General features: G+C 38.0%; 1 protein-coding gene across 1 annotated transcript in view; it reads left to right on the top strand.

Moving 5' to 3' along the window:
- Nucleotides 1-6513: 6513 nt before the first annotated feature.
- Nucleotides 6514-18114, top strand: part of smad3a (SMAD family member 3a) — a 30211-nt gene continuing 18610 nt past the window's right edge. Inside the window, exon 1 of the mRNA XM_067495880.1 lies at nt 6514-7313. Coding sequence (XP_067351981.1) covers nt 7111-7313 — 203 coding nt within the window. The 5' untranslated portion in view covers nt 6514-7110. The remainder of the gene's footprint in view (nt 7314-18114) is intronic.

Below are 18114 nucleotides of genomic sequence, written 5' to 3'. Positions count from 1 at the left end.
TTTATATTTTGGCAGATGTGAAGACAAATAGTCTGAATAAAACTAACAGTAGGAAAAAAGGTGATGCTGAAAAAACAAGTGCATGATCAGGAAAACCTTTTCTACATTGTTGTATTAATATACCACAACAATATGAAGTATATGCGCATATTTCAAACATTTAGAGATGGTATTAATGTTAATAACTGTATATCACTGGTACCAGCCTTTTTGATGGCATCTGGGTTTATATTATTATACTAATATTACCAATACTGAGGTACTCTGCTTGAGTGTTGCAATTTTTGTTTGTAATTCTTTTTAATTTACTGCATTTGTTTGACAGTGATTATATCCAGCTGGTTTTACATGAGAGCAATTGTGAGAATATTAAAAAAATTAAATATTTAGGTGTGTACAATGGCAAGACTTTATATTTGAGAGCAATACCCACATATCAGTTTGTCCCGGTTTTGTTGTTGAAAGAAACAGACTCACTAAATGATACTATAGATTAAATCCAAGAACTGTTAAAAAAAACAATAACATAATCTGATAATCTACCGGAGTGTGCTTTTTTTGCTTATTTGTATATTTATTGTTTGTTTGTTTATTTGTTCACTGATTATTCTTCATTGTATATTATTTACAATTACTTAATTTCTGCTTCATTTATTTAAGAAAAGTCCTCATATCTCACTGTTGCCTCACATGAAACCAATGCTGGACTTCCCCTAATCTATGACATGTGTTCCAGTGATATGGAGGATGTTTATATTGACTTTTTCACTGTTAAAAAAACCTATGGAAAATGAACCAGACCTATCAGTCCATCAACATGTGGGATTTCACTGGATGTACTCAGAAGTGGTTCCAAGTACATTTATTCAAGTACCGTACCCATTTTGAGTGACTTGTAGTTTACTGGAGTGTTTACATTTCAGAAATATTATAACTTTTACTCCACCCCTTTCTTTTCAGCAGCTGTAGTTACTGGTACATTTAATAAAAAAAATAAATTAATAAATTTTGATATATTATTATGGATTGACCACTTGTAAGTAAAAAAAGTGGTTAAAATCACCGTCACCTTGACCATAATTCTAAGACATTATTTTTACCTCTGAACATTTGTAAAGAACAAGTGAACTAGACATATTAATGTCAACTACATTAAATTGTTTTCGTTGTGGAGTACTTTTGTATTTTATTTTATTTTAATACCTTAGCTTAAGAATAGAATTTAAAGTTGTTCTTCTTCTCTTACTCATGCTTTTTAGACAAGTTCTTGCATTTTTACTTGATTATTATGATTGTTCACTTCTACTACCTTCTTCTATCAGAATAGATTCCATACTGTCAGCACCTGATTTGTAAAAGTAAATTGGCTGAGCCCAGATCATGTTGCTAATAAACACTGTGAACTATGCTTTCAACACAGGCTCTGTTACCATTACCTTTAATCAGAATCATAAATTAATCTGAATCAACATCCCAAAAGAGTTTAGTCCAACTTTAGTACTCCTACCCTATAGAAAATGATGCCAAATGTATAAAATTTGCCGCAATCTTCTCTGTGGGTTGCTTTTGCAAAGGATCTTAAACTGAATGACCTCAGCTTAATATCCTGTCTGCTATCAATGAGATTATGTAGGCATGCTAACAACAGGAAATTTGCTCTCACAGGGATTGACCAACAACCATTTATAGTGACTCGTGACTCAGACACAAGTCATGGCAATTATGCTTCAGGCTGCATAAGACAAGCTTGTATTTTTTACAATTAGTCATACTATGAACACCAGGTTATCTCTGCGATTATTATTTCACATAATGAGTCACTGCTGAAATGGAGGTAAAATGTTTACTGCAGCAAAGATTCTGGTCATTTTGACTCTATAAGGAAAAGAAATTGACCTACCTGTTTTATGAGTCATGGTAGTGTTTGATCCACTTGTGTGTTCACATCCATGAGAATTCGCATCAGCAGATTCACACACTGCTGGTGAGCAACACACGTGTGACTCTACAGGACACTCACACTGACCCATTTCCCTGTGGGGGTTGAAGCACTCTCTTAAACCTCATAGATAAACAAAAACAGACATTTTCTCCTGTGACACAGTCACATGATGATGTAGTTTGAGCCAACAATTTGAATTTGTCTTTCTATAGTTGTGAGCCATTAAGTTACAAGCATTCCGTAGCCCATTACTAAACTACTAATTATCACATATACTGTTCATGTCTTACTCCATCCCTTCACCATCAAACCAAAAAATATACCAACACAAATCATTGGACTAATTTGTCTTCTTTTTTTGTACTGAAACTTTTCAATATTTATAATTGGCAGAATTCTGTTTTAACTCCGTGATAAATTACATTAATGTTGTTAGTCATGGCCATACAATGTAAAGTCTATGCACCAATAGACATAAACTACGTCTGTAAACAGAAGCTTATCAAATGTCCAAAGCTTGAACAGCACCTTAAATATATGTACTTAAATAGTATTACAAACAGTAGTTCACTTTATAAAATTTTATCTACTATAGTGTTCCCCATGCAGAAATGCAGAACAGACTGACGAACGTAGTTGTCAATGTCTTGCCTAAAGACATTTTGACATAAACAGGAAGGCCTGCAAATCAGAGAGCTGACCCTTCTCTACCTCCTGAGCCACAGCTGCAGATTATGACTTCTGAGATGTTAACAAAGCTTAAAAATATATATATTTTTGTGTTAGTGATCTTTTGGCATCTCTAAAAAAAAAAAAAACATCACGAGATTCTATAAACCAGGTCCTCCTTTTCATTTTGAAGTTGAGATTCAGTGTTAACATATGAGGTTCAGTGTTATCATAAAAGTGCCTACACAGAGGCCTGTGTGCTGACCTGTCAGCCCTGTTTAAATTTTACCTTAAAGGAGTTACACTCACTAACTGGAAGCAAATTTTATTTTTAGATGTCTCTATCAATTTGTTTACATCAGAAAAGCAGTAAAGTATGTTTCATTCTGATAAGCTAACAAATAAAAAGTGCTCATTTGCAATTTAAAGCTTATGTCAGCTTCTTGGTTTGTTACCTACAGTACATTGACATTTTACTGTGTGTCAGCAATCAGTCATAATAAAACTGTCTCTATTGCAGAGAAACACACACAAAAAAAGAAATCGCAGAACTTCTCAAGGCTATACTTATGCATAGTATGTACCTTGTGTGGTTTGCATTTATGTAGGCTACCACTGAGGACTTACTAAGTGACAGCCAATTACACTGAGACGAAAAATAGTCGTCTTCCTGTTATTCACAGCACAGTGCGTTGTGCAACAACACTCTGAAGTTGAAGATTTGTCACTGAAGACTTATGATCTGAGAATTGTTTCCCCTACACAAGTGGATTGTGTGACGTGAGCAGTGGTCACATATACACACTTACACAAATGATTTTTTATGTAGAAAAGAAGGACGTTTGTGAAGGGAGTGCAAAAACAAAAACGAAAGAGCGAAATAGGACAGCAAAGTGTCATGTACTATACAATTGGAGGAGGGGCCAGCTGCAAGTAAAAAAGTGTAGTGTGTGTGTGTGTGTGTGTGTGTGTGTGTGTGTGTGTGTGTGTGTGTGTGTGTTACACAGTCCTCACAGAGTGAAGACATTTCTGGAAAGTGAAAACATTTCTGAACAACTTCAATTGGGCAAGACTTGGTTTTTAGGGTTAGGATAGGTTTAGGGTAAAGAGCCAGGAATTGCATTATGTCTATGACTGTTCTCACAAAGATACAATTTTGTTGTGTGTGTGAGAAAGAGTATGAGATATAGAGACGGTTATGATGGCGAGCATTCAGTACAACATGTGCACTATTTGCCAGAGAAGCTGTCAAGAGCTGTTGAGCGATTGATGGCTTTCTCAAGGAGAAAATATGATATTGCCAAGGAGATCTGTTGAAACACTATTACAGTTTGTGGTTCTCAACAGTTTGTCCTGAGGTTTACACTCGTAAACATACCTGAAATAACATCCACTTATGTTTCATACAGTTAATCGTACCCATAGTGTATACATAAAAAAAGACATGGACACATTAGTCTGTGAAGAGAATTTTAATTCTGAAAAATTTGTGACACCCCCACTGACACCTTTGTGGCTCAGTAATAACAAATCCTACACATTAGAATTGTTCAAAGACCAGGGCTGAAATGTAGCAAAGTACTCCTTCTACTCCTTTAAGTAAAGATATTTGGTACACATGTTTATGTAATATGAAAATAAGACTTCATGTCATGTGATAAAATTCTAATAAACTCCAAAATACTGTAGTTCAACTACAGGAGAAATAGTATTTAATAGCTGATTTTAAAACAACTTGGGAGAAACCACATTAGCATATTAGAATTGAGTAAGTTAATATACTGTAATAATATAAAGTAAATCTTGTATTTATGTACTGAATGTATGTTTTACAATGTTATGTTCATCTGTGTAATTTCCTCTCTAAGCTGGCCAAACACTGGTCATCCGTGTCCTTATCACGTCCTACAGTTTCTATTCTTTCTGACCCCTCTATTCCACTGGGACACCAGCTGACATCACACACACCCATGCACACACACACCCATACATGCATCAACGCACACACACAGACACACTTTAAACCAAGTCCCCTCAGGTCGAAGCCAGCACAATGTCATTATCGTACATCGGATTGTATGTGGTCACTGCTCATTCAGTCTTAGTGACGTGCCTTTTGTGCTCAGTAATTCTTCTCACAGAAGACCCCTCCCCTCCACAGTCCTCCCCCCAGTGCACCCCGTCCTGCCCTGTCTACTGCGGCCCATCTGTAATCCCATCCCCCGTACTGCCCCTCTATATCCGCCCCATCTTGGCCTACACTTCTCCAAAACAAACCAGCTGTCTTGGCCAGTTCTGTCCCCGGGGGCGTAAACAGGTGCCGAGAGGGCCGCAGGGCCTCAGCATGTGACACATGGCTGTACGCTCCTCCAGCCTGCTCCTCCAACCTGCCAACACACCAGAGAGGCAGAGAGTAGTGTGTTTTACAGCTGTAGACTTTATTCTGGCCACAGAAAAGGAGCTATTGATGGCTATCGGTGCAAAACCACCTCACACTACAGCCATCCAGTCACAGTTTAAAAAAAAATCCTAATGTAATTAACAAGAATCAACAACGTTTATTTAGTTTATTTGATTTATTTACATACATTCCCATCCTGTGTAAATCAATTTAATAAAATCTTTTGATTCCCCAACACACCCTTAACAGTTATAAAAATATACATTGCTGTGTAACCAAAATGGATCAAAGGGAAAGGCCCTGTCCTGCTGAGCCTAGAGCCAGCTTTATATTTAGTACAAACCACACACTGCACACAGAGAGGGGGACTGCTGGACGCAGGTCAATGCACCTGCACACACATACCAAAATGGTAACAACAGATCATTGTTACTATTCTTGTATGGCTGTGAACTCATTGTTAAAGCAATTATTAAAGAAAATAGCACAAAAGGTTTAGGTATGGGAAAATTGATAATACTATTTTGAACAAAGTAAGTTTATTTTTTAATGGGGATCATATACCGTATGTAAGTTATTCTGCCTTGGCTTTTGGGTGGTCTCATATTTCGGTGTACTACACAGCCTTAAAAACTGAAAGTTGTAAATGAAAAGAGCACTGACATACTTTTACACTCTTCAGGAACTTGCAAGTAAGATACCCAAGTTTTGAAATCACTCTTAAACACAATAAAGTGTTTGCTTTGAAGCTTGAAGAACAAAGGCGGTCTTACACCCTAAAGTGTCTGGCTATCACCCTCTCTGTGGTGAAATCAGCTGTGCTACGCACCATAGTACTCTCTGGACTTCTGAATCCCTTACACTGTGTGTGAGTATTTGCACTTAGTGAGGTTCTGAGGGAGGGGGATGTACGTGTGTATGCATATGAGAGACAGCACACATATGTCAGAGTTGTGGTTTATCCTTATGCAACAGCAATTACTTGATTGCCAGTTAGACAATTATAATATGTAGGTTTCCAATAATTAACAGAAAAGAATAAAGTCCGATTTTCCTCTTAAGGTTAAGAAACTTAACTTTCTTTCATTTTGGAGGGACCAAAAGGAGGTATGAACATCGTGGGCAATTTTAAATACAATACTCTACTAAACTAAAACAGATGATTAATTTCATTTGTGGAGTTTTTGAGACAATTTAAAGAAAATAATGAAACATCTTTGCCTGTGAAAATTTAGCTTTTAATAAATTTAGGCAGTGTCTATGTTGCCTTCAGTCCTGATCATATGTATGGTATTTGAACAGTTTTAAACTGTTTTGTACAGTGTAACATAACTCAATCAAATGATCTGTATGGCCTGTCATTGTGGCATCTTATCTTAAGCAGAGCCACATGAACTTTTATCAGAAAGCCACAGCAGGGAAAAGGCAGGGGTTGAGCAATATTAACGCAGCAAATCTGGCCAGCTGCTCAGACGAGTCTTTCACAGCTCTGTTGAACAGTCTGAAGCCTGAATGGAGACTCTCAGCAGCGGCTCCTACATTTGCATTTAATGCAGACTTCTAGCAGACTTAAGTCGGCAGACCCAGCAACGCGGATGAACTTGACAAAACTTTGCTAATCGACACTTTGTCCATATACTACTACTACTCTCCTTTACGAAACAAAATAATACAAAACAAACAAACACACAAAAACAAAATACAGATGTACGGTCACGTCTCTTTTTGAGACTTGTTCGAGTTGAAGACGGGCTTTGTAGGTTGGTCGAGATGAGGGAATGAAAGAAAAAGGCCGGGTTTTAAGAGGCGCTGAGGGAACTAGGTTTCCAGGCGGAGTAGCACTAAACGTCCACAGCGCAACAGACAAGCGGTGCACTCAGTTCAGCGCTGAGCTTAGTCCAGACAGAATAAGTGCACTAAAACTGGAGGGTTTAGTTCAGGATGCTTCTGTGTGGCGCTTCATAAACAACACCAACGACAACAACAACAACAACAACAAGATCAGGCTGTCTTTAGCTCAGTTTGAAGAGAGGTTGTCCCCGTGTTTTGTCCAAGGCGACGGACTTCTCGACACTGAAAGGACTTAACTGAACTCAAGATGTCAATTTTGCCTTTTACTCCCCCCATTGTTAAAAGACTTCTGGGCTGGAAGAAGGGAGAGCAGAACGGCCAGGAGGAGAAATGGTGTGAAAAAGCGGTAAAAAGTCTGGTGAAGAAGCTGAAGAAGACGGGACAACTGGATGAACTGGAGAAAGCCATCACCACCCAGAATACCAACACAAAATGCATCACCATACCGAGGTAAGCAGAGTTTGGGCGCCGTGTCGATGCTGACCGTGAATTCAGCCTCCAAATAGCTGGGGTGGGCAGGGTCCATGCGGGTTTGTTTTCATTTATTACAGATTTATTACTCCAACTCCAATTTATCCTCCTTGCTAACTGTAGCATGCTCACCTTACACATATAACCTCAACGTTATGACATCCTTTTCTTGGCGGACACATTTCCACTTCCTTCCTCGCGTCAGTATTTTAAACGGTTTCCTTCATGTTTATTTTACATTCACATGTTGGCCAAGGTTTTGCTTAACGGACTAACGTCGGTCCACGGTGAAAGCTAACACACCTCTCGCCAGTGAGCTGCGGTACCATCATATGTGCAGTTTACTTTCAAGTTAGCGGTTTCCTGCGATGAGATTGACAGTTAACTGCACGCATTTTGCATTGGAGCTGATAGAATTTGTGCATTAATTAGCCAGCAGCGCACATTGCATTGCAAAGGCACAAATGGAGGCCAAGTTATATAACTTGGCCTTAATCTGGGACGCTTTCTAGCGCAGTTGTGGCAGTGCGTAGGCGAGCATGTGGAGCCCTTTTCGGTCCTTTCAGTGCCTCTGTCATTGGGATTGTTGTGACAGTAGACTGCAGGAAGCTGCTCGCTCATTTTTATGGAGTTGTCAGCGCCCATAAACCTGTAGCTAACGCTTTCAGCTTGAAAAGTGGCGATTCCCCCCAAAACAACAACAACAACAACAAAAAGATCTTCAATTAATATGTCATGTTTAACTGGACTACCTATCCACCCATTTTTCTTGCTTATCTAGATCGAGGTCGGTGTTGATTTAATTGTTAAAATTACTGTTAAACATTGATGGAATTAAGTTAAACTTGGCAAACCCTGCAGAAACCTCATATATGCAGCCATTTTCTCTATTAAACAATAAACACTGGTGCCAAAATCAAAATATTGCTTGGAGTTTGGGGGATTTCAGGGAACCAGCTACTTTATTCACCTTCTGATGAAAGGATGCAAAAGGTAAGAGCAGATGAAGTGCCAAAACTCTGAGTTTTATGTATATTAGTTCTTTAAAATGTAGAGTAATGTGGCAGCATCTGCTACACACTGCTACATACAGCAGTTACTAGTGTTAGTACACCCACTTACATTTTGTCTCTCCAATGGGAGTATTATCATTGAAGTGAAACAATTACACAGTTCTATAATTAATCAGTTGGCTGATTAACAGAAAATGAATCAGTTAACATTTTGCTAATTGTTTAAGTAAATTAGGTAAGAAAAATCAGTTGCTTGGTAAGTTTAGCTTTACTATGTCATGCATAATAGCAAACTGAATTGTCTTGTGGTTTTGGTTTTTCAAATAAACAACATCTCCTTGGCCTCTGGAAAAATATGAAAGGCATTGTAACATGTTTTATTACATCTAGACCAAATATTCAACATATTACCAATCGCTCATTTAGTGTAGTCTACATGAAAAAACCTCTACGTGTAGTGCCTAAAAAAATCCCCCACATTCAAAACACTACAGTAAACATTACACCTGTCTATTATAGTATATTCAATACCTAAACATTATAATCTTTATGAAAATAGGATTTATTATGGGGTTGTCACTTAAAACTGCAATAGGTTTGAACACAGTTTCAGTCAGTGTTCAATATAGTTTGAAGTCTTACTAAAGTAAATTTGTACCAAATAAATACCTCGTGCTTGTGCCACCTGCAAAATATCACTCGCATGTGTGGGTAATATTGATTTAATGATGAAAACTGAATCCCACGTGGGGCACTCCCACATTCTTGATTGCCACAAGTGTGCATATCACAGCTTGCACAGGCCTAGGCTAGCATTCACAGTTAAACCAACCCTGAAAGTTGAATAATGTTTGCCAAGATCTAGGTTTCATATTTCCCACCACTAATGCAGAGGGGAAGAGGTAGAGTGCATTTAGATGACCCTAGATCAGAGCTGGCTGTCAGTGTGGGCTAACAGTGTCCCTGGAGAGCGGCTGTTTCTATTAATTCCCCCACGCTCTGGCCGTCTGACAGCAGCTGCCTGCCTGTTCAGGCCTGTCCATTGGGAGGTCAGCTTCTATCTCTCTTACACATAAACTCCCTGATTAGGCTCATTGCTACCCCCCTTTTTGACAGTTTGTGGTGATGTCAAGTGCTGAAGGAGGCAAGCACTGTGCATTGGGTGAGTCAATAGTTGCATTTATTGGAGTAATTCAAAGTTGAATTACTGGTGTTGAAATGTAAAACAGGTAATTTACTCATCACAGCAGATTCAAATAGTATATTGCAAGGGGGCAAAAACTTATTTTGATACATCAAGGCTCATGTTTTCCAGTCATGTCAAGCAAAGTGAATGATGTTCAGCACTTTCTGTCCAAACAGGGTTGATACGGGTGCTTTCAAGTTCTCAAATGTGCTGGAATTTTGGATAAAGTACTTGAAAATTCTTGAAACAGTAACTGTATGCCTTTCACAATAAATAACAGTGTGACAGGGTGGTTAGTTCGCTTAGTAGGTGGAGAAATAAACTCAAATTAAAATGGTTGCACCTGGGTTTGACTTTCGCCTCTGCGTGTGACTGTGATCAGCCAGTCTATTTTCATGACCCTGCGTGACCCTGCCCCACCCAAAAAGGCACTGACTGCGTTTACATGGACTTAAGTAACCGGGCTACAGTTGGGTTTCTCGGTAAGGCTGATTTCTTAAGTGTCATGTATACATGTATACCTCGAAACAAAAGTGTCTGTTTTTTTCGAGGTAGATTTCTATTGGAGAACGCTGTTTACTCTGCCATGTATATGTGTAACTGGGTTTCTAATCAGCTTTTTCCAGCTGCGCGTGTGCCTAACAACAAGCTGCAGACAGTGAGCTGCACGCAACTGAGTGAAAGAATGAATGAAAGTAAAGATTGTAAATGAGTTAACAGGGCGATGCCACCTCATTTTAAAAACAAATTTTCAGTAAGCTCTGACAGAAAATTTAATTTACACAAAGAGTCTTGTAGAAGTCTAAATAAGTCACTTTCCCCCAAAAATGAACAATACAAAGCATGGCTAAAAAGAGAAGCAAATCAATGCATAGCCTTCTGCATAAAAGACCTACAGCTTTGAACCGTGGGAGAGACTGTGCTTTCAAGTTACATGAAAGGGTGTTGTAGTATAGAATCTTCGAGTAAGGTTAGACCAACATTACATGTACATGTTAATGCAGTGATGCTAAGCGCTAGCTGGGGTATTTGCATGCTAAATGATTGAGAGGCGCTGTGTGTGTAAGTGTGGCAGTGCAAGTATTGCATGTCAATTGTGACACACCCATTTATGGAATATGCAAATCAAGTTTCGCTTAGGTTTGCACATTACAAAGACAAATATTCTTACTTTTGACATTTTTTTATTAATATCATTTTTAAATGATTTAAAATATTAAAATCATTTTTAAATGATTTTAAAAGTGATAATAATTTTAAATATTTATCTATTTCTACAAATATGTAATTTACCACAGCTGTAAAGGGCTTGAAAAGTGCTTGAAAAAGGTGTAAAACCTGTCCAAAGGAATCAAACCAAGTTACTCTGTATGCATCTGTTCACCATTAGGGCGTTGCCATATTGTATTAGCCAACAACAGTAACAAACAAATTTAATTAAAAAGGTTTGTTTTTGCCACACTCTGTGTCTTATGTACACTTTTTTCCTCTAAAATTCCTTAAAAATGTTTTATGCTGTCTTAAATTCAGATTATTTGATTCCTTTTTTGTTACATCACTGGAAAAAATTCTTTTGGCTGCCGGATTGAAGAAGCAGCACCGTTTTTTCAGGTATGCTGTAAACTAATACCTTCTAGCCAGCCTTATTGTAATTTTCTTTTCTCCTTATTTTAAACTGACATTCTTTTTTAAGTTTTATATTAAGTTGGTCATAGTTGTTCAAACCCTGTACTAATGTGAAATAAATATTTTGCCCATATGTTTTAGCCTGCTTAATCACATTAATTTATCTTATTAAGTGATAATGGTCAGAGTCAGATAAACCTTTTACTCGTTTTGTTTTTGCATGGGACTCAAGGCTGTTTGCTGATGTGACTTTTGGCCAAAAACTTGTTGTACTCTTTTGTCATTGGTATTTGTAATGTTACCACAAAAATATTACAAAACATTGTGATAATTTTAGATCTATCTCACCCTCCCAATTTGTCAGACGGTTAAAGTTTCATGCCTATAGGATTTGGAAAAACCGTGTTATTTTTAAAGGACTGTGAACTGCTAGATAAAATTAGAAATACCTCAGTCTCTAGTTGGAACCTATGGTATTTCAATATGTTTGGTTAAGACAGTTATTTTTGGGTGTTTGTGGTTAGTGGGTGCACACAGCAAATATATTTCAAAATGTTTACTGTGCACTGGAGATAAAGCCTGCTTCTAATAAGATAGAATTAGTCACAAGACTTTGATGTAAACTCCTATTTGACAATGGAAACAAAAGGTTTTATGTATCACATTCTGGCTATTACTGAGGCAGAAACAGTGCTTTACATGCTTTTTAGGGAACTGTGGTTTTGGAAATTGGATGGTTTTGACTTTTTTTTTTAGGAGCAATAAGCAAAGTAGCCACGGCACTGATAAGCCTTAGTTACTTGACAACAAGCAATTGTGGCATTGTGGTAATGCCCTACCTTCCCTCCCTGCTTTTCTGCTCTTTTAAACTCCTCTCTTCCTGGGCGCTGTAATCCTGGGCTAATCATAAACATTTGTGTGTAAAATTCATCATCTAATGAAATGCAACCAGCTTCCATTGGTTGAGGGATGGATTTGAAATGTGCTGGCCTGCCTCGCTTGACTGTGACAGGATGACTAACAAATTGCTTCCTTCGTTGTGTTAAAGGAGACTCACTCAAGTCAGTTTCAGTTATATCTATGTGTTGGTATCACACTCAGGTGTTTATACTACAGCTGCAAAGTAAATAAATATTCTTATGCTAGAGTCACAAAAACTTGCATTTAGTCATTTGGCAGAGGCTTACAAGTAAGTAGCACACATCAGGGGCAACATGGGGATCAGCGTCACATTCGCTATTTTGATTCCTGTCCCTTCTGATTCTGTTAGTTTTAGCTGTGCCTATGATAGTACCTAATCTTAACCAACATAATAACCCCACCTTATCTAAAGTAAGGAGGTAGTTTTTTAAACCCAAACCACAATGTGTCCTTAACATTAACCAATAATATATTATAACCCAAACCAGGACTGTTTCCTTAACCTAACTATGGTTGTACTTAAACCTGCCTATACCTGTGTCAGAAAAGGACATGTTTTGTTTTTAATTTGCCACAGTACTAACTAATTATATTTTGAAAGCACTAACATTTGATGTTATCTTGCTGATGAGGAGGCAGATGTGGCATACTCCAAGTTTCTATATTGATCACCTCCTCAATATATAGTATTAGATCTGTGTGAATTCACTGACTATCCAGACCTCTTGTTTCAAGATTATGCTGGCACACAAGTTTAACTATTTAATCAAAGAAGACATAGGACTGTCACACAGGTGAAATTGTGCTGAAAAAATGACACCAACTATTGGCATGGTAACAGTTTTAAGGTGAAATATAAGGGTGAAATCAAAAGAATTCATAAAGGACCAGATATACCCTAGACTCCAGACGGTTAATGAGTCAGTGGCATCACACCACTACTTGGCAGATACTTATAACATGGGCACTGTAATATGAAACTGTAGCATTGTTGACTATATGAGACTGTAGCAAAACATCCAAAAATGTATTTTCACTGACTATTAATTCTTTGATGCAGTGAGGAATTGCAACATTAGCACTGACCATCACAAAGTGTAATACTTGTTGCAGTTAGCAGGGAGACTACTAAAGACAACTTTATATTAACTTAATATTTAAGGAACTTAAAGTAGTAAGTTGTGTGTATGTGAATGTTGTGCCATTTTATAGAGCCTGGGGGAGTGGATTCCTTTCTTCTACCTACCATCACATACTTTGGGTTTGGTCATGTTCTAGGGACTGCTTTCGTCTTGTCCACACACATCCCTCTTGGCAGCAAGACTGCTGTCTGATTCACACTGCTGCATGTTGGGGCAGGAGAGAAGCAGTGAAGGACTTCCATGAACCCAAGTTAAAAAAAAAGGATAAACTAGAAGTGCTGCATTTTGTTTGTATACCTCAACAAACCACTTAAGTTGCAGTTTACATGCATGTCTGTCCAGTCTTATATTTAGATTAATTCATTCATTAGTCCAAGGTGACAAGGTAACAGTGACCTTGACCTTTGATCCCCTAAATTGGGTTAATTCATACTTGAGGGTTTGTGTTAAATATCAAATTAAATGAGCTGAATGGAAGGGACAGATTTGAGGGAGTAACTGTGACTTTTCACCTTTGATCCCCCAAATCTAATAATTTAATCCTCATTCCTGAGATAGAGCTCAGAAGAATGACGTGCATGTACATAGGAATGGACAGATGTAAAATTAAAACATGTAATGTAACACAAATAATGTAGGCATAAGAAGAAAGACAAAAAAACTAAAGCTCCTATCAGACATGAACACTAGAGAATGTCAGGAGGATCAGGTCCTGACATTGTCTGGAGTTTCCTTTTCAGACATGTAACCAACATCAGGAGATAGTCCATGTGAGATGCATTCTTACTTGTGAAGAAATACTCCAGGCGCCGGAGTCCTCCGGAGTATTAACTCATCTATTGACAAATGAGCTCGGGTAAAGATAATCCGGACTTTGCACTAGGGAACTGGCTGGGTAAAGTCCGGGTTATGTCAGGGCCAACCAACTTGGGCCTTGCCATTCACACATACACCTACCACAGCGAAAGTCTGGAAAATGTCTGAATTCCAGTGCATGTCTGAAAGGGGCTTAAGAGAAGGGAAATAGTAAGAAAAGGAGAAAGCTGAAGAGGACAGAGAGGCCAATATCACTATCTGTGTATGCACTTAAATAACTCAGTTACACATAACTTTCTAACTGTAAGCGGATTTCACAACTGTCATGTAAACAGTGAACCTGGTTTCTGTAATCCATGCAGGGGATTAGATAAACCAGTTTTTTGCAATGTAGATTTTTCTGGCACAATGCAAATGCACACACTGCAAACGGAGAAAGGACAGTGGAGCTGCTGGATGAAAAGAGAGAGCATTATATGCGGCAGCACCTTCTCATATTTAAAACATGTATGCTCAAAGTCACACTAAACTTGAAACCTGCACAAATTGACTTATAGAGGTCTAAAGTTTCAACCATGTATTTGTTAACTCAGATAATTCATGTTGTGAAAATGAGCTCCCGTCTCTCAGCCTGCCTGCTTATATTACTTTCTTATAAGTAAGGCACAAAGCAAACAAAAAATCTAAGTCAGGGAGATTCATGGGACACAAGTGCACAGTGAACAGAAAGTTGTGGAAGAGTAAAAAATTGGTTTGGATCTTTTGCTGTGTGGTGCAGGGACCACCAGACACAGTTGAGGCTGAGAGCAGTGGGTAAGAAGCATTGTGGACCTGGATGAGGGAGTTCAGGTAAGAAAACTGTTGAGGTGACCACACTGTATGTGAGAAACAGAGCCTTAAACCTGATGTGTGGCCATCTACTTGAAGCCCATGTATAGATAGGAAAATGTCCTTTTGGCGGATCAAAAATAGGAATTGCTGCTGTGTTTTAGACCATCTAGAGAGGTTTGATTGTGCATGCTGGTAGCAGGGAATTGCAGTAGTCAAACAAGATATGACCAGTGCCTGCACGAGTAGTTGAGATGCATATTCAAAAATGTATGGTCTGAGCTCCTTAAATCTGACCCTACCTACCTGCTTTCCAGTCAGAAAGTAGTGTATTTTATTGCTGTACAGTTTGAATCTGTGAACCATGATTCCAGAAATCTAAGTCTAAATCTAAATCTAAGTTTGGATCTGCTACATGTATATGTGGATCTACAGTAACAGGGTTATTATAATGCTTGATAGTGAATTTGATAGTCCAGAACAGTGTTTCCATACATGTCATTACTTTGCAGGGTTGTAGACATTCAGTGAGGATGTTATAGACCGTTTGTTATATAGATCATTGTCGTGTTGCAGTAGAAATTTCCTCCCCAGTCATAACATTTTAATGTCATAACTGGAAAGGAAAATCATATCACAGGAAATCATAATGGACAAAGGACACTTGGCGACCCTCAAAGTTACCTGACATGTTTTAAGTGTCTCACCATCTTATAAGCTTTGTTCAGGTTTACATGACCCTAATGGAATGACTTACAGAAAAAGTTTTGTTAGAATGTGTATTTACTTGTTGTTTAAAATCTTCAGTTTACAAAAAGCTAGAAGCACATGTGTCTTAATTAGTCCCTGTAAAAAAAGAAAACATCATGTGATGTAACTGGTTAACCACTAAATGGATTCGAGTAGATGACTTACATAGGAATTTTTTATGATTATATTGCTAAATACTATAATTTGTTTTATGGAGTGCTATTATTCCTATTATGTTCAAAATTATTTGAATTACTCAAAAAGTAATTACTCAAGAAGTTATGGGTAGATTGACCAACAAACCTGGTCTACAATCTAGCTTAGCCAGGCGTCATGCATCACCAGGCCAAAATAACAAATTCAAGAAACAAAGGAGGATACCAACAAAGTACTTTCCCAAACGCAATTTCTGTAGAAGCCTGAACTTCTGAGGCATACACAGTGCACTACTGACACTCTTATGACACCACTTTTACTTTTCAGTTTTCAATTTACAGCATAAATTATTCATCACTGATATATGTTCAGACTGTTTGAAAAGGTACTAATACTGTATTTAGGAATGAAATCAAGTGGTGTTAGTAGATTTTGTCAATGTGTGTAACCATAATTTTAGTCTTTAGTTTAATAATTTTCAAGAATATGAATAAAGTGAGAGTAAATGACCACTTATATAGCGCTTTTATTCAAAGCACTTTACAAAGTTTATTCCCATTCACACACAATTATGGCAATGCCTGCCATGCAAGGTGCTCACCGGACCCACCAGGAGCAACTTGGCGTTCAGTGTCTTGCCCAAGGACACTTCTACATGTAGCCGGGAGTGGGCATTTAACCAGTGACCCTGTGTTATGTGGACAGCTGCCTTACCAACTGAGCTACAGCCGCCCCAAATAGACTTCTAGCGTACTAAAAAATTTCAAATAATTTCCCAAAATTTCTTCACTTTTAGAGCCAGTCTGGGCCAAGAGAATGTATGACACTTGTACAAGGATGGCCAAAGAGGGATTCATAGATAAAATATAATGGGATTTGTTAAAGCTACAGTATAATCTTCCTGGAATCAAGCTGTAGCATGAGATTTAAAACCAATCCACACAGGATATTGAGTACTGACTCTGTGTCAAAACCTGTTGCATCTCATATATTTTTGCAAGGTACCCTTGTGGTTCAGCATGTGACATGGTTTGATCTTCTCTTATTGGTTAATGTTGAACCTCGCTCAAAAAACTTTAGATAGAAATATCTCTGCTGCCAGTGTTGCTCTGTCATGGGAGGCATTGACAGCACCTTATTAAGATAAGCTACAGAGCATTGCATAGTTTGATCAATAAATCAAACATCACTTAAGGCTCTCTATGGAAAGTTATTTCTGAACTGTCATCTAAAGGTGAAAGCTGCTTTCCGTAATCGGGGTAGGGGATTAGGAAACCTGAAATCACTATACATTTAAAGTATTTTAGCCAGACTTTCAAAATTAATCAGAGGTGAAGGAAAAATCTGATTACGCTTCTGCTGCATATACATGCAAATTTCCATTAACCAGGTTTCTTGTACACTCTACTCTGTTCCCTAATTACCTGAAAAAGCTGATTTCTCTGATTAACTTGGTTATTTAAGTGCACGTAAAAGCAGTCAATGAGAGAAAGTGTGTATGTGATAAAGGTGGAATACAGAGTGCTGGAGAGGGGTTGGGGATTCCCAGTGTTGTGTCTGGTGCTGGGGGGCCCTTTCTTCATCGTAGAAGAATGTGCTTTAATGAGGGAGGATGAGATACATGAAAGACTAAAAGGAGCAAAAGATGGATGTAATTTGAGGGGGAAAAAGATAAAACAAAAACCAGACAACTAATGGGTTAGATGAGGGAAAAAGGATAAAACCTAATATTTGGCAAGAAGTAGGTTGTTGGGTTCTCCAGCTTATCAGAAAGAGACTGTGGTTAGTGTAGTTTCCATTAAAAAATTGCGATAGAGCTAGTTTGTTTTCCAGTAGCCCAGCATCAAAACACACACAAACACATGCAGGAGTACACACTATGTCAATAAAATACTGAAGAAGATATACCTGCATTACTTCATGTTCCAACTACTTGAATGCTCCATTTAGTGTACATATAGTATGCACAGCTGCCCTGCATATTCTGTCATTTAGCATAGTAGAGCTCTTGATTGTTCAGCAACAGTTTAGCACTTGAAACTATGAAGACATAGGATGAAACATCACCTCTCTTTTTAACACTGTACTTAAAATTGAACTTGAATATCTTAGATGCACTCTAAAGTCAAATATTTATAAAGTTTGGAAGCCAATCAAGAGGTCAGTAAAATAATAATGGAACAGACACCTTATGAATCAGTGCAGTTTCACCATGGGAGAGTCCCTGCTTGCTGTTTCCTCTAACCTACAGACCTAAGTCTGCCATCTCCTTTTTACACACACTCTCACTCAATTAGAAGACTTTCATGTCAAGTATATCACCTGAGTCATATGAGACATTA

The sequence above is a fragment of the Channa argus genome, chromosome 2 (genome assembly GCF_033026475.1).
Source record: "Channa argus isolate prfri chromosome 2, Channa argus male v1.0, whole genome shotgun sequence".
In the NCBI taxonomy this organism is placed as follows: domain Eukaryota; kingdom Metazoa; phylum Chordata; class Actinopteri; order Anabantiformes; family Channidae; genus Channa; species Channa argus.
This window is presented reverse-complemented; position numbering and strand designations above follow the sequence as displayed.